The sequence below is a fragment of the Vigna angularis genome, chromosome 9, assembly GCF_016808095.1.
Source record: "Vigna angularis cultivar LongXiaoDou No.4 chromosome 9, ASM1680809v1, whole genome shotgun sequence".
In the NCBI taxonomy this organism is placed as follows: domain Eukaryota; kingdom Viridiplantae; phylum Streptophyta; class Magnoliopsida; order Fabales; family Fabaceae; genus Vigna; species Vigna angularis.
In genome coordinates, this window is record NC_068978.1 from 3,068,824 (window position 1) to 3,093,396 (window position 24,573).

Here is a 24,573-nt window from a genome sequence, read left to right on the forward strand (position 1 = left end):
TTGAGAATTGCAGTGACAACTGTGTTCTCTTCATAACACAATGATCGAAACCTGGGAGTACTTGTTGTTGACTGTTGTTGGTTTTGTAGTGTGACAATTGGTTCACACTATCTCATCATTTGAAGGCAAAAGGAAATATTGATGCACTAAGTTGTTGATGTGTTTGATCATATCATAATTTTCCAGTCTGTCATGTGCACTCAGTGTATGGCCAAAGTAATACTCTGTCATATGCCAATGTCAAAGTAATCTCATATTGAACTAACACTATTATTATTAAGCTAATCCAATTGCATTTGCTTAATTTTGTGATTTACTTTACACTCTGTTTAAACTGGGAAATGAGAAGAAAAATAAAAGAGAGGAGGAAGATAAAAGTGAAATATACATTATTTAAGATTGATAAAATTAGGAAAGTTTTATGCAATAATGATTTTTTTTCTAAAATCTTTATTAGTTTCAATTATTCAATTTAGTTTTTTTTAATTAAATCACATCTTTTTTAACAACGATTTAACTAGGTTGGTTTCATTGAATGTTAGATTAGCGTTAATGCATACATGTCACCTATATCAAAGTAGTATTTTCAAATTTATTATTTTTTATTTACTTAATTTTATGATTTACTTTACACTTTGTTTAAATTGAGAAATGAAAAGAAAAAGAAGAGATAGACAATAAAAAAAGAGTGAAGAAAAATATCTTTTTGACACTAGTTACACTTTGACAATATTTTGATCATTAGAAAAAGGTTTTAATATGTTAAAAAGGAAAGATTAAAAGATAAAATATTAAATGTAAAGTATGAGTATAAATTTGTGGAGTCTCAAAATAATAATATTCAACAGTGAAATATAGATTAATAAAATTAAGAAATGTTGATGCTGTCCTAAAATGTTTTCCTCTTCTTAAAATAATTTTAAGCTATTTTTGAAATATTTTCATTCTAAAATTACATGTTTGACTTACATTTTATCTTTAAAAAAATTATTATTTTCAAATCACTTTCTTATAATGCTGAAATTCCTTAAACTTTAATAGTTAAATTTTCAATGTTATATTTATATCATTCAACCAAATTGAAATTGATTAACTCTCCTCGGATTTTTTTTTTAATTCAGTGTCAAATCAAATTTTGATTAAGTTAAAAATATCACATTAAATATAAAAAAAATTACATATAAAAAGTTATAAATTATATTATCTTAAAATTTTGTATTAAAGATAATGTCAAAAAAATCATATATTTGTTTATGATTTATCATAATATTTACATTCATGATAGATATTTAGTTATGAATGAAGACCTGCAACACCATCATAATATTTCAAACATGTCACATTTGAATACTCATACAATGCAAATTCAAGCATGTATAGACATAAATGGCTTGTCACAGCAAAAATCCAAGCATGCTTGCATAATTTTCATATCATTCCAAAGTGCAAAATTGTTGCCACATGGAAAAATTTCCTAAATACAGATCCTTCCATTTTTTTGGAAATATAATTTCGAAAAATAGTTGAATGTGTGTTCCAAAATTACATTATTGAATAAGAAATAAGTTTAATATTTATGAGACTCTCTCATTACATATATCATGAAGTGAAAATACCATACATTTAAGACTCTTAAATTTTAAATAAAATAATGAGTTATGAAATTAAAAATCTTACCTTTAATTTTGACAGAATACTTTTTAGTTTAGTACTTTTTGTCACATTTTCATTTTATTATATATATATATATATATATATATATATATCGTATATCATACCGTCTAAGTACTAATTGGTTAGTAATAAGAAGGGGAGACTCAGCAGTTTCAAATTCTAAATAACCTTAAACACAATCTCTAGCAAGTTTAATGGTAAGTCTTACTTATTAGGTATCAAATTGTGATTATAATTTCACTAATCATAAACTCATATCGAATAAATTTAAGATTTTATTGTAATACTCGATCAGTTAGATTACTTACTTGAACGTCAGAATGTTTTTGACAAATATTTGTCTGTATAGTTTGGAGTTCAAGTATGACATAAAATTTTTTGAGTAAATATATTTAAGGTAACATAAGCTCATTATAAAAAAAAATGTAAAAAAATATTTGATAATTATTCTAGATAACACCTAAAATAAATTGTAATATTAGTCTTTACCTAATCATAATGTTACTTAATAATTAAATTATTTTTAAGTTAAAAATTAAAATATAAATAAAAGGCTTAATACCCTATTTTGTCTCAGTTTCGCTCAAAAATGTCAAATTAGTCAATCCTTTAAAAAGTGCGTCAATTAAGTCCTTACTTGATAAAATTTATATGACTGAAATCTCTTCCATTAAATCTGTACAAACATGGTTAATTATTAAAGTAGGAGAGAGAGAAAAATAATTAACGCCATTTGTACCGATTTAACGAAAAGAATTTCATTAATTTCATTGATATTAACATTTTCGAACGAAACTGGAGACAAAATAGGATATTAAGCCTAAATAAAATTATTAAAACGTGAGTTCTATAATGTTAACATTTACCCTACAGGTATTCAGTCATAATTAGAAATTAAGATGACAGATAATTATGAAGCTTGACACTGCTGTTTTGTTTGTTGTTACACAACATGATGCAAGTCATTATGAAAAAATAATCTGCATCTTTTACAAAAGTAAAAAAAAAAAAAACAGAGACAACTTTTGTAGGGAATAATAGCATATATATGCGAATTTTATTACGTGGGGCAAGTTAATGTTAAAGTGGCTAGAGTGCATTTGCACAATGTCCCCATTTTAAGGTAAGCCAGAAAAAGCAGACACAGAGACTGGGAACTTCACGCCGCAACACAACACAACACAACACTCCCATTTTCACCTTTTTTTTCTTTCATCGGAGAGAATAGGGTGGTGCATGCACACACACTTTTCATGATCTCTCTCTCTATATATGTGCACTTTCACACGTTATATCATACATAGAGAGACACATAAGTCTCTAAGCCAAACCTCACTGTCTCACACGTTCTAGAGCTACTTACATAGGGAGCTCAAATCTCAATGGCCCTTCAGAGACTCTGAAAAGGTAGCAAGCCTGGTGGGTATTCATTCTCTTAACTTGCACTCTTTGTTTTTGATGTGTGTTGTGTGTCTTATGTTAGTCTCTCCTCTGACTCGGAGACAGAGAGAGAATCAAAATCACTATATAACTCATTAAAAAATGAGAAAAGAAATGATTTTTAATGAGTCTTGATCTCATAAATCGCCTTGAAACATGTCCCCTTTCTTCTCTATTGCTAACCTTCAATTTCTGCCTCTCTCTTTCTCTCTCTGTTGAGAGTTGAAATGTTGTTGTTTTGGTCTCCATTCTCTCACTTTCTCTGCTTAACTTGGTAGGTGGTTGTTCAGATACAAGCACATTCAATGGAGTTTTTGTTTTTTCAGTTTTGGGGAGTGGATCAAGTTGACCCCAGATCTTCAATTTGTTTCATTGCTGCGAAGTGTCGTCCTTTCTTTTGATTAATAGCTTGGGTTGGTACTCGGCAGTGTGACTTCAACTTGGTTATCTTGTCATTGGGAAATGTTGACTTGCATAGCTTGTACCAAACAGCTCAATAATGGATCTCTTCGCCAAGAAGAAGAGGAAGAAGCTGTTCACACACCCAGCACAAAGCAAGCCATCAAGGCTCTCACTGCACAGGTAAATTGACAACTTTCCTTGTATACTTGATTTGTCTCATTACCAAATCTTAAAACAGTAAGAAACAACCCACCTCTTCAATTATGTATTTCTTCATACTTGGTTGCTTGTAGCCTAAATGGTAATACCAACAGAACTAATAAAAGGATTCAATTTTGTTTATCTGTTTGAATGATTTGCATGACTTGTTTTTACTTAAGTGGGAACTATGGTGACAAAGGGGTGGTTTTGTTTTTCAGATCAAGGACATGGCAGTGAAGGCTTCCGGGGCCTATAAGAGCTGCAGACCTTGTTCGGGATCTTCCAATGGTAACAGAAATAGGAAGTATGCAGACTCAGATATGGGGTCAGAGTCAGCCAGGTTCAACTGGGCCTACCGCAGAACTGGGAGCTCCAATTCAACCCCAAGGATGTGGAGGAAGGAAACAGAAGGTGGCAGGGTGAAAGGGCTTTCCAGTGGGGAAGGAACACCAGCTTCAGTGAGTGGACGCACTGAGTCAGTGGTGTTCATGGAGGAGGATGAGCCTAAGGAGTGGATTGCACAAGTGGAGCCTGGTGTGCTTATTACTTTTGTTTCATTGCCTCAGGGAGGGAATGATCTCAAAAGGATACGGTTCAGGTACTAGTACTTACTTCTATCCATCTTGTGTGTGTTTGGAGATTGCACATTTGGGGGAGTGAAAGCACATGCCTTTGTCATGTGGTAGAGGTTACTTGCTTTTTAGCCAATGTGACTTTGTCCTTTGTTGTAGTTTAAACTCTTCCTTATTCTTTGATCTGGCAAACTAAGTACATGTTTGTTTGGGAGTGATCACATGCTTTTCAAAGGCTGTCCAGATTCTAGATTGGCAGGATCTATCTTGTTTCTATTGTGCCTCTGTGGAGGACCTCAGCTTTGTTCCATTGTCAGTAACTCATGCTTGGCTGGTGTGGTATGGTAGGCCGGGACAAAAGCAAAAAGGGTTTTTATCTTCTAGCCCTGGACATTCAAATGCACTCCCTCCCTCTTCTCAGCCCACAAAAAGAAAAAGGAAAAAGAAAAAAAAAAGAAAAGAAAGGAATTTGTGCAAAGAAAAAGGCCAGGCTTGGTTTTCTGCCACTGCTAGAGTAATATTCATTTTCTGAAATACAAGAAAATTTGTCACCCTCTCCTGTTCTGAATAAAACATAAAGAACTTAAATGCAATAATTAAAGGGATATTAGAAGGGTCTAGTCAAACATAAATAGTTTTATGGATATGAAATTATACTTTATTGATACTGGATAGTTTCATTAGTTTGTCTGAAAGTAGCAATTAGAGTTCCCTGTTAATATTTGTGTCAGTAAATAATTCAGCTTGAGAAATTTTCAACCAAGGGAAACATACCAGTGTGGGATGTGACATTTCTTTTTCTAACCCCTTCGGTAATTGTACTGATCAATTGTTTGATATTTTTTGTCAGTCGTGAAATGTTCAATAAATGGCAAGCTCAGAGGTGGTGGGCAGAGAATTATGACAAGGTCATGGAGTTGTACAATGTTCAGAGGTTCAATCAGCAAGCAGTTCCTCTTCCAACCCCACCTAGATCTGAAGATGAGGTAGAATACTACTTCTTTGTTATTTGTTAAGGATTGCATGGTTATATCTTTAACCAAGGAACTCATTAAGCTTACATGCTATCCTTAACAATCAATCATAAATTCCTTCTAACTCATATTTGAGGTCTGATATTGAGATACTTGAGTTAAGAACCTGGTTCTTGAATGAGGTCTGATATTAAGATAAGCTCATTTAGTATCTTCTTATTTAGAGAATTTGCTATATATTTTAGTTGTCATTTACATGATTTTTCTCTTTCAGAGCTCAAAGATTGAATCTGCTAGGGACAGTCCTGTCACTCCTCCACTCAGCAAAGAGCGTGCACCCCGCTATTTTCACCACCCAATGGGAATGGGCTACTCCTCATCAGATTCACTGGATCACCACCAAATGCATCCTCACCCTTGTTATGAAACAAGTGGTCTGGCATCAACACCTAATCTTTCCAACATTAGTGCACCAAAGACTGAAAAATCATCCCTTGATGGTTCTGTAAGGACCAGTTCATCTGGTGAAGATCACTCAGGCGAGTTTTCAATCAGCAATGCCAGTGATATGGAAACTGAATGGGTTGAACAGGATGAACCAGGAGTCTACATCACTATCAGAGCACTGCCTGGTGGAACTAGAGAACTCAGGCGTGTTCGGTTCAGGTAAGAAGAAATCATTACTGTGGAAAACAAATTACTCTCAATACAACAGCTTTTTTATACTTTGTTGCTATCTAAACAAATTGTATTGTATTGTGTGAAAAGCAGAAAACTTGCTCATGCACCTTACTTTTGACATTTTTTTTTGATTATGCAATGTTTTTCCGTTGTCTTCCCATCATAAATCACCATGTATGGTAAGTTTGTTCACTTTTAGAATAACTATATTAAAGGTCATACTAAAAATGATTTTTAGTTGTTTGACAGTGTAAAAGAATTTACAATGATCATGCGTGACTGTTTTAATTTTGGTAATTTAGCTACATTTAGTGATTTGATTCTATGATCTATTTTTATTATGCTTTTAACTTATTATCCCTTTGGATGGCTGACTCTTAAAATCTTAACAGCTGAACTGTTTAGTGATCAAGTTTGATTTTGTTGATTCTTTTTCCGCAGCCGAGAAAGGTTTGGAGAAATGCATGCAAGATTGTGGTGGGAAGAGAACCGTGCTAGGATACAAGAACAATACTTGTGACTGTGACTATAGAAAATGCCTTTACACAGACAACTGCTTCAGCAGGCTAACACAGTACAGCTTGAAAGCTTTACAACAGTGTTGTGCATTATAGATCCAGTTACCTTCTTTCCATGCCATGTAACAGCAACTTTCAACTTTGTAGTTTACTTTAGCAGTGGAGAAATGCAGATGTTGGGAAATATTAAACTTTGATAGTGATATTTTAGTCTTAGTTAAAACTTATTCCTGCCAATGTCAGTCAAATGTTTCCATCTTGTATGAATTTTGAACTATTCCAAATGAGATAACAAGTTTGGTTGTGTCAAAATGTTTAAAGCTGCAAATACAATGCTGTAGATTGAAAACTCTGCACAAAACGAATCACTGGAAAGTTGGTAACAAAGTACATGGTTTCTGATGCTAAGAAAATGTAAAGTGGAGTATGTCTAAGACAATTGCTGTCTCCTTCTGTCATTAATGTTTGGATAATGATACTTTGACAACATTTTTTTGACAATATTTTAACACCATCTATGTATCATTCTGGGATTCGTCCATATTAGTGTTTATGAATATTTATTATTGATTGTGAAGTAATTTTGGACTAATCACAGGATGACATGTAGATGGTGTTAAAATGTTGTCAAAAAAATATTGTCAAAGTATCATTATCCTTAATGTTTTAAGTGTCAATTACATTATTATCATGACTTAGTAAAAGAAATTTAGGAAGCTCGATAAGGTGATCATATATATATATATATATATGTGTGTGTGTGAAGAACTAGCTATGCACGCCACCCTAAACTAACCATAGATTGTTTATGTCACTATTCTTGTTTGAGAATGCAACTACAACCTATGAAATGCAAATAATCTTATGATTATTTTAATACGAGATCTAATGTAATATTGGGGGCGAATTTATTTGTTTTCAAAAATATTTATTCTAATAAAGTAAGCAGCATATTTCAGTTTGTCTAATGGTTTGTTTATTTTTTAAAAAATAGTTTTCTGCCCCTTTTAATAAGTAAATTCTATTCATTTTTCAAATAAATGATTATTTCATAAAGTTATTAATTTCAGAAGCATTTAAGTTTAATACAACGGAGACAAAGAACTGAGCCATTGCGTTGTTGTATAGAATCAAAGCATCAAAACTTAATAAACTTAATTCAATTTTCTAAAATCCAGATTATTGCATGCTATGATAAAAAAAATTGAATTGACCTCCATTAGATGGACAACAGCCAGATCCAAAATAAGTTAGTTAGGCTAATTTACCCCAAATACGTATGGGAACCCTTTTGAAAAATATTTTTATGAAAACAATTTAAAAGAAGGTTTAATTAATTATTTGGATGGTCCTCACTTTTAAATAAGTTTCAATTTCGTCTCCAAATACATTAATGTATATTAATCAAGTTCTTTATTTTTTACGCTGTTTAAATTGTTAACTTTGGCTTATTAGACATGTTGTCCTGAGAATTTTCTGCTTTCGTGGTATCTTTTTTTCTTAAGTATATAATCCATAAGGGCTTTCTGATGTAAAAATTTGGATTAGTTAGAAAAAGATGCTTTGTCTATGAATTGAGGATTCCCATGACAATAGGAGAAGAGAAATTGGGATTCCATTCAAAGTAAAGTGACAGTGAAACATCAAGCTTTTATTAATAGTGAAGTGAGTTTCATTAAAGATCAAATGTGCGTATGTTTTAAATATATATTGTGTATGTCAATTTTGGGTTTTTGTTAGTGTTATGTTGTTGTGATGAATGCATAATTTAGGGTTAGTGTTGTTTTTTTTTTTTTATGTTTTTGTGTGTTTGAATGTTGTGCTTTTTTGTAAATTTTTGTGTAATGTGATACAATGTGTATTTGTTTATGGAATTAGTTGACAATGGTGGTTTCCTATTATGTGTGATGGTGTTTCCGTTGTGATTGCCCATTTGAAATTGGTTTGTTGGTGTTTTAGTATGAAATGTAATATGTCTTATATTTTTTGGACATGACAGAGGTCTATGACAGGTTGGCCAAGGTGTGTGATAGGTTGGCCGAGGTGTGTCACAACTTAGATGAGGTAATTTTTTTTAATGATGAAGCTAGTCTTGGCGGGACTGAGATTTGTCATAATCAGTGACATTCATAGTTGTACAATTGTTGTCTAACTTTGTCAAACTTTAACCATGACGTTCTCTACAATTACTTGCATAGAGACTTTTGCCAACATTACAACAACTTTTACCTAGTGTGGATCAAAGGTTCTGTGCGCTACATATATGCAAATTTTAGGAAGAAATTTTTGGCAAAAATTTGAAATGTCTCTTATGAAAGACAACATCATCCACACACCCTCAAGCATGGGAGAAATTCATGAGAGACATTAAAGAGTTGAATGAAGACACCTTTAAACATTTGATAATTATTCCCCCAAGGCATGTATTTAAAACTCAAAACCATGTTCATTATTTAAAATTGTTGGTTTCTGTTTTTAATGTTTCATTTCTTTTCAAGTAGATTTTGGTTAAGGTCAATGTTTATAACAATAGTTCCTTGTGACACATTTATGAATAATATGGCACAAGCTTTCAAAAGTGCAATCATCAATGTAAGAAGTAAGCCCATTATAACAATGATGGAAGACATTCGAATTTACTTGATGAAGAGATGGACAATGAATAGAAATAAGATAAAACATATGAAGGTTCTCTCTACCTGAAAATTAAAAAAAGATTAGAAAATGAATCACAGAAGACTAAATATTGGATACCAATGTATATTTTGGTATAATTTATTTATGTAGGATTAATTATGGATTGCCCTATTTTTATTTTAATTCATTTTGCACTTGGTCAAGACATAAATTGTTTGAGGTCACACACACGTTCATGATTGGTGAGAAGTTTGTGGTCAACATAGATAAACAAGAATGTAGCTGCAGGAAATGAACTATAAAGGGAATCTCGTGCTGTCACGCACTCACTACCACGAGATACTTAAATACCAATGGAGAAGACTACATCTCATACTGGTTTATGAGGTCAACCTATGAAGAAACATACCTTTCAATGATATACCCTGTCAACGGTCCTTATCTATGGGAAATGACTTCTAACCGTGATGTTTTGCCTCCACCTAAAAGGGTGTTACCTAGAAGACCCAAAAAGAAAAGAAGATTAGAGTTTTGGGAGCTAAAGAAGGATGAAACACAATTAAAACAAGATGAAGCACGAAAGAGATGTGGGATATACAAACAACTTGAACACGAAAGAAATAGTTGCACACAAGTTCCTCAAATAGAACACCAGGCAAGCTTACCAATAAGCCCACCTCCTGCACATCCTGAAGGAACTCAGCCAACTTCAACAAATTCAACACCATCTGAAGCAACTCATATTACAGCATGCCAACTTCAACAAACCCAACCAACTTAACCAACTCCAACACACCTAACTCTATCTCAAGCAAGTCAGATTTCAAGAAACCTAATAAACTGAGTCAACTACAAAACCCATCATTATAGAAAAATTATCATATAGGAAGGACTCAATTTTGATGTCATGAAACGTTATTTATGTACATATTTCCGCTTATTTTGGAAGGCATGTAATTTGGAACTTTAATATGTATTCTCCACCTTATTTTGCTTATGATATGTACCTATGTTGCTTAACAACTTATGTCTTTTGGAGAACAATGTTCTTTATTCAAATGTATTTGGAATTAATATTATGTGTATTTGCATCACAATTTAACATCTATGTTTTTCTGTATATTGCAAAAAACTTCTAATTCATTTAATATCACATTACAAAAACATACACCTATGTTCATCACATTTATTACCACCCATAAAGTACATAGCTTGTTAATGACAACACATCACTTTTACAATGTTTCATAGAATTTTAAACAACATACAAACTAGGATGATGTTAATCAACCATAGAAAACATAACATTCATATTAAGAACTTAACCCATTTTTCATTACATAATTTGAAATAATTGCACCCTTAAAAATCTTTATTTCCACTCCGCTATTCAAAAAATCCAACAAAAACAAAGATTTTATTAACAATAAACACTTTTTAACATGAAAAAAATATACTCCGAATGGAAATTAAAACCATACATCAAACCTTGTAGTTAGGATAACTTAAAATTGTTTTCCATTGATTTTAACAATTTCAGCCTCTCAACAGTGTAACCTCACATAATGACAAATTAGTATTCTACCTAATCCTCTAGTACGAGAGAACACATTGTGATTTTGTATCCCCCACAAACAATACAAACCACTCTGATTGTAAGATATTGTACACTTTATCAACCATCACCTGTTTGTGACCAAACTTCATGAATCAACTCTAACGAGAAACACAGTAAAGATTAGAACAAACTTCAAATTTCTCCATTATAAGGACACGTCAACAACACCATTTCCATTGGATATTTACAAACTTTTACATGTAAACATTTTGCTTTGTCACATCACTACATTGTTAACACCATTTCTAAGAAACTAACGGCAAAGACTTGATTGACACACATTAACACATTTGAAGACGTAATTGAAACTTCTTTAAACAAGGACCAAGTAAACAGATTGTCTTCAAAGTGAAAATCATCCGACTAATTAAACCTTAAAAGAATAATGATAAAAAGGAACGCATAATTGCATTAATCTCATTCGTAACTTGAGAGATTCTCCTCATCTTTCCAAAAAAAATTCTGGAAAACTTACATTAAAGAAACAAGACATTTCAAACAAGTTGGTTTGAAAAAAATAAAACATGATAAGATCTTAGGTTGTGTCCCTTATCTGACAATTACACCGTCTATAGCCATGGCCAAGCCACCTAAAAAACAAAGGTTGGAGAACATATGAACTGATTCAACACCGAAATAGTAAAAGAATGTTAACGCAAGCTATTTGTAAGTATTGTTACTACTGCCTGAAAAATTACCATTTCATTATTCTTTCAATAAACAAACCATCAGGGGTTGCAAATTAACAAAACATAAATGGTAGAATGAAAAACATGATCAAAACCAAAGATTCATGAAAGTACAATATCAAGATAAGAAGAAGCTTTCGTTCATTCTGTCATGTTGTCTTATTCATCTTCATCTTCACTCAGATCAAGATCAGCCAATAGTTCATCCAATGGAACAGAAGGTAGCTAATCGCCATCAGTCACCGATGCCATCTCTGATGGCTGGTACTCCTTGTTTCAGTACAAAGATATATTGAACCTCATATCATGGTTTTCTTCCAAATCTTTAAAAAACTGTTCATATTCTGAGACCATTTTGTCTTGATCAAGTCTCCTATCATCAACATCCATTTCAAGTGATTTAAGCTTCCATGCTTCCCACGTTTCTTTTGGCGCTTCTCTTCATAACTCTTCTTTATTAAAATTGCTTCAAGAATGTGCCCTTTGTACTTGTCCAACTCCATGTCATTACTATTAGCCTCATACAGTTCACAACCAAGAGCATAATCACCAGGATTTAAAAGATTGCCCACATGAGTCTTGATGTTAAATATGGTCATTCTTGCCAAAATCTGACACACGAGCAACTTGAGCATCTACTAAGCGATATTTTGTGCCACCGATAGTAACCTCAGATGAAACAACCTCCACATCCAACACTAAATATTCCACTAACTGTCTGCTAGTAAGCAATGACTGGAAGGCTGTTCTCCAGTATTGATCAGCATCTAAGAAACAATGCCTCAGGGTAAATGGATCAAGCAGCGCAATGCTGTTGGTAACCTTGGTGCAAATCACAACAAGACCAATATTTCCCAAACTAACAGCAACTTTTGGAGGCAGACAGATTAAATCCTCACGGCAAATGGAGCTGATCTCAACAGAAAATGTATATTTGTAGTTGTAGTTATTACTCTTTGGATCATGAAAAACTCGCTGGTTATTTCAGGAGAAACTTTCCCAACAAACTCTACAAATTTAACTGCATCGATTGGAGAAAAAAAAGTCAATACCTTGTTCCATCTGCTTGATTTTTATAGCACTGGCAGCAGCACCATTCTTCAGAATTAGCTGCTCTAGATAAAAGAAAGTACGCCTATGAAAAACAATACTGGAGAACATCTTAGGTTGTCTTAGCTGCACAGCAGCACCCACTGGTCCAGATTAGCCTGAACCCTAGAACAAGATTCACACATATGCTCTTGTTGAACATACTCCACGGTATAAGACTGTTCAAGAATTGCTCCGTTGATAACCTCTTTCTGAACCTTGACCTTGACTTTTATCCTCCTCGAATGAGGTTCAGTTCAAATAAACTCGGCATGTACCAACCTCACTTTACTAGAATTAAAATTTTTCTCCAATTTCTTCAAGAAAAATGTCATGGGCTCCTTTGATTCTAGCTGTAGCTTGACCCAACTTCTTGGTGCTGCAACTAACTCTCACACTCAGAGCAATGACCAGCACTAGCCCCTTCAGTAATCCTTCAGTAATGTCAACTTCTGAGCTCAAACACTTAACACACATATTAGCAGCATTTGGCTGCATTGGAATTCCACACTTGCAACACAGAGCACTGCCAATTGTTTGATGAACCTTGAACATATCAGATCCATCTGCCCTGCCCGATGAACTGAACATACTGACAAATTGAAGGTAGTATTCCCCAGTTCAAACAAGCATGTGTAAGCATAAGGATTAAAGGAAAACTTTCAACTGGAAAATTACTAATAAACAAAAAGAAAAGGAGTTACTTGTAAACAACTTGTAAGAATGGAAAGCTCATTATGGAAATTATTAGGTAAAATAAAGGCACACAAATATGAATATAGTCTTGAGAACAAATTGCTATGAACAACCATTAAAAAAATTCAGCATAAGGAATAAAAGATCAGAAAAGTGTAGAATTCTATCACGCACAAACAAGGATGGCAAACAGAGAACCGAAAGGTAAAACAGATCATTTGAAAGAAAATACATTCCACCCATAAGCATAAAGTCAATGAAAAATTCAAAAAGAAGAAATCTTAACAGAAGTTGGCATTCAGAAACTTACTTTGTAAAAAAGGATTGTAGAGAAGAAAGTTGGCGAGGTAACACAGTCTTCTAGTTTTGTGATAAAGTCCATGAGCTTTAAGCCCTACTACTCTAAAGCCCAACACTTTTATCTTGTCTTCCAAACTTAAATTAGATATCAGAAATTTAAAATATGATTTATATATTTCAGAAATATTGATTTATTAGGAATTTTAGCCACCATGTAATTTATTTTAAAGATATTTATTATTATAAATCTCAATTACATAAGAAGTTTATCTCATGCAAAACACATAATAAAATACTAAGGGTGGCAATGCAGGTGGCTTGACCTGTTTAGGCCCGTCCCACATTTGACCCACAAAAAGTGGGCCGGGTTGGTCCCCCGATTAAGAATTGCAGACTCAATTTTCTGATCCACCTTGCATATATCCTGACCTACATAAGACTTTTACTTTTTTCCTTTATTTATTTAAATTAGTAGGAATAATTAATATGAATATAAGTTTCTTAATAAACATATGGTACTTAAGAATCCTTAACTTTTACAATGTGCTCCATGAATAATCTGACTGACATTCTCAAAAGGTAGCATGAATAATAATGTAAAAAATTAAGAAATAATTCTGACATTAGCATCCTCAAAATTTTGCTTCATATTTGAAGGGTTGCAGTACATAACAAACTAGCATTCTCAAAATTTTGCAAAACAATCAACAAAGTAGCGCAACTAGAAGTCCCTGCCAGGTTTTTCACCATGTCCACCTGTTAATTCAAAGTTCAGCAATTTCTTCTAAGCGATAATCATTATACACGCAAGATTAATTGTGCAGGACCTGGGCAAGACAATGATCCACTTTAAAATCGATAACTAAACTTCAAGTAACTATTATATTCTAAAGTTTCCAGTACCAGACAGTTCAAAAAGTACAAATAGTTCAACAAGTTCAATAAGTTCTTCATTTACATTTTTAAAAAACAGAAAATCAATACAATGTACCTGATAAGAGAAGCTTGAGTCAGTGGTCTATTATGCAAAATTAGGATGAGCTGGTCTCTCACGTGCTCCCCATTCAAGCTGTAACATTGATAAGCTTAGGATTAGGATATTTTGATATAAACTGAAAATTAATCTACAAAATCTCTAATTATTTTATTAGATTTTTTGTATTACACAAACAACAGTACATGAGGGGAGAGGAGAAGACCTGTTATACTTACACTAGCTGCACGCCTTTCACTGAAATCGGAGATGAGAAGAACTGTTCTCAACTTCCCACCGAAGTTGATGCACAACTCGGGATTGCTGCAATTGGCTCTTAAAGAGTACTTTCAGAGCAACAATGTGATTACTCTGTACATAAACCACATATCAGTCTCACAATAAAATTCATGTGTGAAAACAAGAAACTAAGGAGAAACATCCTGTACAAATTGGTAACAGTACATCACAATCATCTCATATAAATACAATGGTCCATGGTCGTGTGCAATCTGATCTGAAACTAATAATTAAAAAAACCTGTTATCAGTGTTATGTGAAGACATTTCAGATGCTTTATATTGCATCCCATAGTCGCTCATCAAAAGACTACACGTAGTCACAATCCAACAATTGTAAAAACTTGAGTAGCTACACCTGAAAATTGTAAAGCCTTTTTTCATGTTAGAATTAATCTTCTAATCAATTTCTAGAAGACTGATTTCTCAGAACACTTTAATTTTGCAGGTTACAAATTTGACGAGCTTGACCGCAACTCGGTAAATTTAAGGTTTCAATAAGCAAGACCAACAAATTTCCAGATTAAGAAAACAATGAAATTCTACAACAAAGGAGTAACCAATAATCAACACAAATCAAATGCAGCAACATATGGTCAAAGAGCACAACTTGAAACTCAACACAACCACTAACCCTTTAGGTAAAAATGCAACCTTTCGTCCAAATGAAAGCACAAACTGGTGAAATAAGGAGCCAAACTCAAAATCATATATAAAAAAATAACTAGTAATTGAGATTTAAGAAACATAGGTTTGTCGCTGTTGATTTCTTTGTCAGTACAGTACATTGAATTGCAACAATTAAAAGATAAGAGGAAAAGAAAAAGATGATGGTGCCAGTGGTGAAGAACCTTGTTCGGATGTTCCTCGGCGTTGAAGGACGGTGTCGTCGCCGATGAGGATGGTGAACACTCTCCGTCATGCTTTTGGAATGTTGAATGGTTGGAGTATCTTTGTTAAAACAACATTTCAATAAAATATAAAATATATAAAATAAATAAAATAAATAAAATATAATAACAAAAGTGAATAATCTGATTTTCAAAGCAATATTTCGTGATTATTTTTTTCTATATATATCAAATCAAGGGAGTGAGTGAAAAAATATAAGTTACTATTAGTTCATAAATTATAAAAAATTATTTAACATACAATAGTTAAGTAACAACCATTATTTATTAATAATTAATAGCTTCCTGATTTAAGATAACATTTTATAATTTTGTTTTGAAAAAAATCAAAGATGAATACTCATAAATAATTTTGAAAACTAAATTGGTTAATGTTCTTTATTGTTATAAAAATTGCAATTGCCAAATGAAACGGATAATCCATAATGATGAATAACCACATGCTGGTTTTGACATTATTGGTGAATCGTTTCAAAATGATTTGCAATTTTTGTTTAAGCAAAGGGCATAACCGTAGTTTAGCAGAGAACAGCACTAGGGCACAACACAACACAAAGTGAAGCAATGTGTGATTTAAGCGTATAAAGTTTTTCCCTCAAAACTAAAGTCATTGTCAAACGTTTTCAAAACCCTCACTCTGTCGCTCCAAGCCGCTTCCGTTTCTCCCTGTTCTTCGTCTCTCTTTCTCTCTCTCTCTCTCTCTCTCTCTCTCTCTCCCTCTCTCTCTCTCTCTGTCCCTATTGAGGAGAACAAAACCCTACCCGTCTCTTGTTATCCCCAGTGTTAGCCTTAAGTTTTGTTTTTTCGTCGCTTTGGTTGTGTTTTGTCTTCTGGGTTGGGTCCCTGTTGGGTTTTCGGTGCAATGGTCCCTGGTTCCAGAACGGAGAGTGGCACTGGTACCCATTTGCTCTCTGCGAGAGTGCGCAAAACCATTCAATCCATCAAGGAAATCGTGGGGAATCATTCTGATGCTGATATCTATGTTGCCCTTAAGGAAACCAACATGGATCCTAACGAAACCACTCAGAAATTGCTCAACCAAGGTTGGTGGGTGCCTTGGTGGGACCGTGTTTTGCCTTTTTGTTCTTAAGCTTTGCTTCCCTCCTTTGAATTTTTGAATTGTGTTGCATTTGTTTTTCGTTTTTGATTGAGGGGATTTTGGCTCTCATTTTTACCCTCTCTTGTGGTGTTTCGTTGATTGATGGAGAATGATTCGTGGCGCTGGGGTGTTTGTGTAATTCATGTGTGGGCTGAATTTTTGTATTTATTTTGCATTTGTGAGAATGAGGATGATAAGAGTTTAGAATGATTTTGTTGGCTTTTCTTGTGGTATAGATGGCTGAGATATGGTGAAGGCGGTGGAGCTTTCTTTGATTATGTGTTATTTTTGCTGTTGCTGCATGATTTTAATGTTTGAAACTGCAATGATCTTTGATATTGTGGAAACCCGGGGACAAACCTTGTGGCTGAAATTGTGGTTCAGTTGTTTAAAACCTTACATGATTGAATTTGTTCATATCTTTTTGGTTATTTTTTCTTTATTTAGTCTGCCTGCCGAAACTGCTGGCTTAGAGTTTGTGGCACTATCAGAATTGTTTGGGCTGACCATTGGTAACAAAATATTAACTTCATCATCAAAGTGAAAGTGTAGGACAATTATTCTGTGCTGATCATGTTCTAAACTCCTGCTACCTGCAACATATGATTCAAAAAGAATCCTGGAATTTATTTGATCTAACTATCCTAAATTTAATTTATTTAATTGATGCGTTTAAATTTGCTGCATGAATGTGAGTGCTTATTGATGGCCATTGCAATTAGGCTGTCTAAATTAGAATATTTCTCGATTGTATTGTTTTAAACCATGTATGTGATTCTGCAACTGGTGAATGTTTTCTTATGTTATTTTACTTGTTCAACTCTAATTGGAGTTTGACAATGTCCTATTTGTTTTGAAAGAAAATTAAACAAAAAAAATCTACTAATTTTCATTGTGGCTTTATTATTCAGATCCATTTCATGAGGTGAAGAGGAGGAGAGACCGAAAGAAAGAGGTACCACTTCTTGTATTCTTTCTGGATGACTTATTAAATTAAATCCTAGTTACACGCAAAAGACTAGTGATTTTCTTATCTGTAATGTTTCTGTTGTTACAGATTCATAATGTTGGGAACAATGGTTCAGCTGACTTGCGAAGGCCATCTGAGAATAGTAGTGGTCAAGGAGTGAAATTTCACACCCCTTCTGAACGCAATGTTCGAAGAACAAACTATTCTCGGAGTACTTTACCTGGTAATATGTCTTGTTTAGAATGAGAATTCGTGTTTTACTCCCAATTTTTTCTTCAGTAGTTTTTATTCTTATTGTATCATTATGGGGGAAGATCCATAATGTATTTTTAAATTGTTGCATTTCCATTTCACTTAATACATAGTAGTTGTTTTTTCTTTCTTTGATCGAAATGCTTTTTATGCTGCCTTTCTCTTTTTGTTCATATAGTGGGGGTTTTTTTCTAGTTGAAACTAGATGAAGAGTAGTATTTTAGCCATATATGATATATCCATCTAATAATTTACTTTTGATGAATAATTTATGGTTTTCTGCTTTCAAACCTTCATTTTCATATGTGGTTTCCAATAGCTAAATGGATCACTTGTTTTGTATATGTATACATGTTTTCATTAGCATTACTATCTGCTCTGATCTTTAAGTTCATTCTTATTATTCAGGCATCAGCAGAGAGTTCCGTGTTGTTAGAGACAACAGGGTAAATCATATTTATAAAGAAGTAAAGCCTCTTTCACAGCAGCACTCAACATCTGCCAGTGAGCTGCCAAATGTAAACATATCTGAGAAGGGGTACGATCTCAATTTTATTTTGTATGGATTTTGAAGAATTGGTTGATTGCCTTTTACCAATTTGTATATCTAGTTTCAGCAGCTGTCAATATATGCTAACCCTTGCTAGCTCCTCAAACATATTTGGGTTATGTTCTACTGCTTAGAGTTTCTTCTGTGTTAGAGGTTATAAAAGGGGAATGCTTACCTGAGCTGTGAAAACAATTTTAATAGAAGATTACTTAACTGATGCATGTGACCTGAATTGTGCAAACCCAAGGTCAGATGCATGCAAACTAATGCAAGGTTTGCTGACACATATAGAAAGTTAACAGTTTACTTTTAACAGAAGGGGTTAGAAAGGAATCAAATGAGGAGAAATAGTAAACCAATCTTCGTAATATAATATGTAAATCAAAATTTGTTATTGTACATCTGTCCATGGTTGCTAAAGGTTAAGGGCATGCCTTAATGATATTGAGAGTTTACGATTTTGGTGTGTCGAGGGACTGAAAAAAAATGTCTTACCGAAGGACTTTAAAGAATTTGAAAGTACTTAATCAATATATGCTGAAATAAAAAATATTGATCTGTTTGCTCCATAAAACAGAAAATAGAGTATTTCCTCTTTGTGTGTGGATCAGATAAGATAAGGAATTTTCTCTATAATAGGCAACACCAGGAATGAAAGTTCAGTGATTCTACTGACTAGCATTCTTTAATTTTAACTAATGCAATGGACCTTTATGTCAGATTTGAAAGACATGTTTCAGGGATCACTATTTTGGTTTATTCACACAGTTGTTGGATAATTGAATTTTATATATACATGTATTCATCATTGTTGCAGTTCATCAGCCTCCACCAGTCATAGGTCATCTGGCTCAAGGAATTCATCACAGGCACTAAATGGTCCTTCTGATTCATTTGTGAGATACCCGAAAGATGCCATTCCAGATACCGTTGAAAGAAAAATTGCATCTGAGGATAAGGATAAGGATAAACAAAACATGATTTCCAATGCAGCTGGACGGGTGCAACCAATTAAGCCTAACCACATCCATCAAAATCCAGCTACAGTGGCATCAAGCAGCAGTTCTGCTGTTGGGGTGTATTCCTCTTCAACAGATCCAGTTCATGTGCCCTCACCTGATTCTAGATCATCAGGTGTTGTTGGAGCCATTAGGCGTGAAGTTGGGGTTGTTGGTGTTAGGCGACAGGCTTCAGACAACAAAGTAAAACAATCATTTGCTCCTAGCAGCTCTTATGCTGGTGGAAAAGATGGTACATCTGCAGGTTCTTTCCAATCAGTTGCTGTCTTGAAGACTGAACAATTTAGTCAAACTAAAGTAACTGAACCTTCATCATCTGGTGCGCCAGTTAGCAGACCATCTGTGAACAACCAGTATAATAGTAGATCACATCAACAAATTGTGGGACATCAAAGAGGTAATTCTTTGAAACGGCTCTACCAATTATGATTTTGATCTAAATTTTCAAGAGTAGCATGTCGGAGTATGCTCTGCTTTTATGGTAGGGTAAATTTAGCATTTTAATTCAGTCAAAATGACTGAATTCCAGAACAATTGAGTGGGAGAACTTATTGTGGATTTTTGTTTAAGCTTTTCTTACTTGTTTCAGAGAAACTTGCTTATTAAAATGTATCTGTAATGTACCCATTTTTTTCATTGCATTTTTGTTTGATGGAAGTGCTTATGATTGAACTATCCATTTCCTTACGCACATTACTGAATGAGATGATTTTGGTGTAGGTTTCTTTTTCATTATATATATATATATATATATATATATTTTTTTTTTTTTTTTTTTCTTGCCTAGAAATTTGATGAGTTTTGAATGATGCAGTTTCCCAGCAAAATAAAGAATGGAAGCCTAAATCTAGCCAGAAGCCAAACAGTAATAGTCCTGGAGTAATTGGAACCCCTAAAAAGGCTGCTGCTTCTGCTTCTCCTTCTCCTCCAGCAGAAAATTCTGGAGATATAGAATCAGATGCAGCAGAACGTCAAGATAAACTTTCCGAAGTAAATATATATGAGAACCAAAATGTGATTATAGCACAGCATATTCGAGTTCCAGAGACTGACAGATGCCGGCTGACCTTTGGTACCATTGGGACTGAACTTGATTCTTCAAGGCTTCAGTCTAAGTATCACATAATAGGAGCTTCCGAAAAATCAAATGATGAATTGGCTGCAAGGTTTGCATTCTTGTTTTTATTGTATTTTTTAATTTTAGGTTAGGGAGTTTAGTATTTGGGCATTGGAGTTGACAGCCTGACCGATCGGATGTATTTGCTGAATTTCTTTGTAGTTTTGTAGTATTTTTGTTGAAATTTTAAGGTTTATAATTTTTTTTTCAGATGTATATTCACTATGCTACATTCACACACAACTACTAAGTCCATGATAGGGTAGTATGCTTTTCCTGTTAACAAAACGTAATGTTGTTTAATATTTGATGGCAGCTTGACAGTACCTGCTCAAGAGTTGTCCACTGATGATGTTTCTGGGAGCAAACAGGTGGAGTTACTGGAGGAACACATTAGAAGTTCTGGGTCAGACTCGCCTGTATCTGGTGCTGCTTCTGAGCAACATTTGCCTGATAACAAAGACTCTTCAAGCACTCAGGACAATTATGCTAACATTGGGTTAGTTCGTGATAGCAGTCCGTCCTATGCACCTTCAGAACCTCAGCAGCAAGATTCTCATGATATGCCAGGCTTTGCGGTGTGTGTTTCTTTTCAATTCTACCATCGTAGTCTTTATGTTGTTGAACCTTTTCTGCTGGTCTATGCAAACTTATCAATGACCTGTAGTTGTTTATACTATGTTAGTGAGCCTCTGGCAATGAGGGGCTGCATAACCAAACCTCTGGTTAGGCACTATGCCTGTGATTTGATTGGCTTTTGCCATTTATTTTTGTTGTGAATCATCTGCAAACCACTGAAACTTGAGATATTCCTTAGTCAGGCACTGGTTGTGACCATAAAGGGTTAGATCAGGTCCAGTATGGATTAGATGTGGCAGTTTGTTCCATAGCAGTCAATAGTGGATAGTGGTTTCAAGTGACTAACTCCAAAAGATGTTAGAATGGATAGTAGGATGGCTGCTTTTTGGACCCTAAATATACCTATATTACACTATGCTTATTTATTCAGAAGTTAAGAAAAAAAGCCTATAATATTACACTGAAGAGCCAAATGACAAGAGAGACATGTTTTTGGACTTGGTGAAGATTGGCCAGAAAACTCGCTGGAAACTGTTGGGTCAGCGTGCGGAGAGTAAAATGTTGAGAAAAAAATGTATCAGATTTATCAGTTGGCTGGGGATTTTTCTAGTTTGCACCTTCCCCAAAATCTTTGAAATGGAACTGGTTTCAGGGGCAAACCTAACGCTGTTCCTCCACCCTTTTGTGTCGCCAACCATTCACCATGGATTTTTCGGCTATGAAAAATTTCGGTACATGGTGACAATGGTCAGCCATAATGTTACTGTCATTGGAGCAGTGGCAGGGTGCCACTCTGCACTGGAGTGATTGTGACACTGGTGCACAATTGATAATTATGGACTGTCCTGTCTGTTGTCTGCAACGATATTTGAGAGTCGTTGTTTGGTATGAGGGACATGAAACGTATTTGTTGTTGTTAGGAGGAACATGAAACGTCTACAATCATGTCAAAAACTTATATTAGTTACCCTATTTATCTACTACTTTTGTAATAGTATGTATAAAGAGGTGTACTTTGTGCCTTGTTGTCTTGTCATTCTCACTTTTAATTTTCCAAACAGGCTTATGATCCTCCAACTGGGTATGACATTCCTTATTTCAGACCTACAATTGATGAAACTTTACGAGGGCAGGGTTTATCGTCTCCGCAGGAGGTATAATATGCCATAAGAATATTAAAGTATTTTTATTGCTTGATTGTAGTTTGCTTTAATGTGTTTTTCATCCGCAGAAAAATACAACTTTACACACACTCACACACACGGTACAAGGGGTACCAACCCATTTGCTATGTTACTGAACAAAATTGAATCCTCCACCTAATGGTTACAATGTATTTAGTATCAACCTCAACTAGATAGATTATAATCGAAAGGTTCCCTTACAAAGCCAATAAATGCAGCTAACAACAGGAAAGCCAATTAGCAACACAAACAGCATCCGGACTGGGATTGCTGTCCCATAAGACCACAGTTAGACAGTTGGAAGGATTTCTTGTTTGTTCACTACTCATGTTTGCAGAGTGATAGAGTTTAATTATGCCGGAGTTTACTTAAAATAAATCCCTTTTAAAACAATTGGCACAGTTTGATCTATTTTAATTTTGATTGAGAAAACTTTTGATTTTCTTTGAGGGCCTTTCCTATTTATTGTCTGTTTTGTGAGACAGTATTTCTTTGTTTCTGATTTAGTTTTTATGGAGGAATATAATATGGAAAAGTTCTCTCTTTTCTTGAAATGCAAGATTAATTGGCATTTTAATTTTGTTGGCGTTCTTCATATTTATTAAATTCACCATGTTTTGCGAGTGTAGGCTTTGATCTCCCATGGAACCAATACTACTCCTGCTTCCACAATTGCCATGGTACAACAGCAACAACCTCCGGTGCCGCAAATGTATCCACAAGTTCATGTTCCACACTTTGCTAATCTTATGCCATATCGTCAGTTTCTGTCCCCGGTTTATGTTCCACCTATGGCAGTGCCTGGATATTCAAGTAATCCTCCCTACCCTCACCCAACCAATGGCAACAGTTACTTGTTAATGCCTGGAGGTGGTTCCCATCTTAATGCCAACAATCTCAAATATGGAGTTCAACAGTTCAAACCTGTGCCTGCTGGAAATCCTGCTGGGTTTGGAAATTTTGCTAGTCCAACTGGATATGCCATGATAACTCCTGGTGTGGTTGGGGGTGCAGCACCTCTTGAAGATTCATCTCGTGTCAAGTACAAAGATAATCTTTATGTCCCAAATCCTCAGGTAATTTGGTGTGTAGTGTTGAAGAACATTTTGCTAGGATCATTATTATTTCCATTTGTCCTTTTCTTTTTTCAGTTTTAAGGGAGGCACCAAAAGGTTCTAATCCTGTGTATATCTCCTTTTAATAAGTAATGTAGTCCTCATTGACTCTTAAATCTAATAGAAAATAGAATAGAAAATAATAGGATAAGATTATTAATATCTGCATCTTCTATTTGTTGCTTTCTTTTGCAAAACTAAGATTTGATTTGTTATTTGTACCCTTCATTCACAGGCTGAGACATCAGAAATTTGGTTACAAAATCCAAGGGATCTTCCAGGAATGCAATCTGGTCCATACTATAACATGCCCGGGCAAACACCTCATGCAGCTTACATGCCTTCACACACTGGTCATGCTTCCTTCAATGCAGCTGCAGCTCAGTCTTCTCACATGCAGTTCCCTGGCATGTACCACACTCCTCCACAGCCAGCTGCCATTGCTAGTCCTCACCATTTAGGACCACCAGCTATTGGTAGTAATGTTGGAGTTGGGGTAGCTGCAGCTGCTCCTGGACCGCAGGTTGGTGCATATCAGCAGCCCCAATTGGGCCACATCAATTGGACAACAAATTTCTGAGCTGGGATAACACAAAAAGGAAAGTTATATTTAACCCCTATGTGTACAAGGGACTGACTGAAAGTAGATATAGAAGAAAAAAGTCAGTTTTCATTGTGAAATGGATGACTTATGCTTTAATTTTTTTCTCCCTTTTTACAAATGCAATGAGGCATTAATTTTCAGTCTCCTTGTTTGCAGTAGGTGTAGGAATTATTGAGTTTTGGCTTCAACAGTTCAAATTTCGGTCATTCTTGAAAATCCTTTCAGATAATGCTGAAAAGCTTTTCTTGAATGGATATGCTGTATTTGTACTGATATCTATGGCCACAATAACCCTCAAAATACTTGCATCGTCTTCCTATCCATGTCTAGCAAAATTAACACCATCTCACTAAACCATTTTTTTATTTTCCGATTGACCAAAGCAAATTGCAGTTACAAAGTTTGAAATT

General features: G+C 34.4%; 2 protein-coding genes and 1 pseudogene across 5 annotated transcripts; 2 read left to right on the forward strand and 1 right to left on the reverse strand.

The window, feature by feature from the left end:
• Positions 1 to 2,756: 2,756 nt before the first annotated feature.
• On the forward strand, positions 2,757 to 6,774 carry LOC108319307 (protein Brevis radix-like 2). Of its 4 annotated transcripts, none has more exons than XM_017550400.2 (6): positions 2,757 to 3,093; positions 3,393 to 3,696; positions 3,936 to 4,315; positions 5,140 to 5,275; positions 5,538 to 5,929; positions 6,386 to 6,774. In XM_017550400.2, the coding sequence occupies exons 2-6, from the start codon at positions 3,577 to 3,579 to the stop codon at positions 6,462 to 6,464; spliced, it is 1,107 nt and encodes a 368-aa protein (XP_017405889.1). In that variant the 5' UTR covers positions 2,757 to 3,093; positions 3,393 to 3,576; the 3' UTR covers positions 6,465 to 6,774. The 4 variants fall into 4 exon arrangements, with proteins under 4 accessions (XP_017405889.1, XP_017405891.1, XP_017405890.1 ...); XM_017550402.2 differs by having other exon boundaries at positions 2,773 to 3,093; positions 3,441 to 3,696; XM_017550401.2 differs by having other exon boundaries at positions 2,773 to 3,081.
• Positions 6,775 to 11,357: 4,583 nt separating this feature from the next.
• On the reverse strand, positions 11,358 to 15,709 carry LOC108319304 (uncharacterized; annotated as a pseudogene).
• A 552-nt stretch (positions 15,710 to 16,261) lies between these two features.
• LOC108319330 (uncharacterized) lies at positions 16,262 to 24,306 on the forward strand. The gene is made up of 10 exons (XM_017550432.2): positions 16,262 to 16,717; positions 17,685 to 17,728; positions 17,831 to 17,966; positions 18,404 to 18,533; positions 19,363 to 19,961; positions 20,379 to 20,730; positions 20,998 to 21,259; positions 22,322 to 22,414; positions 23,074 to 23,520; positions 23,795 to 24,306. The coding sequence occupies exons 1-10, from the start codon at positions 16,537 to 16,539 to the stop codon at positions 24,137 to 24,139; spliced, it is 2,589 nt and encodes an 862-aa protein (XP_017405921.1). The 5' UTR covers positions 16,262 to 16,536; the 3' UTR covers positions 24,140 to 24,306.
• Positions 24,307 to 24,573: the final 267 nt, after the last annotated feature.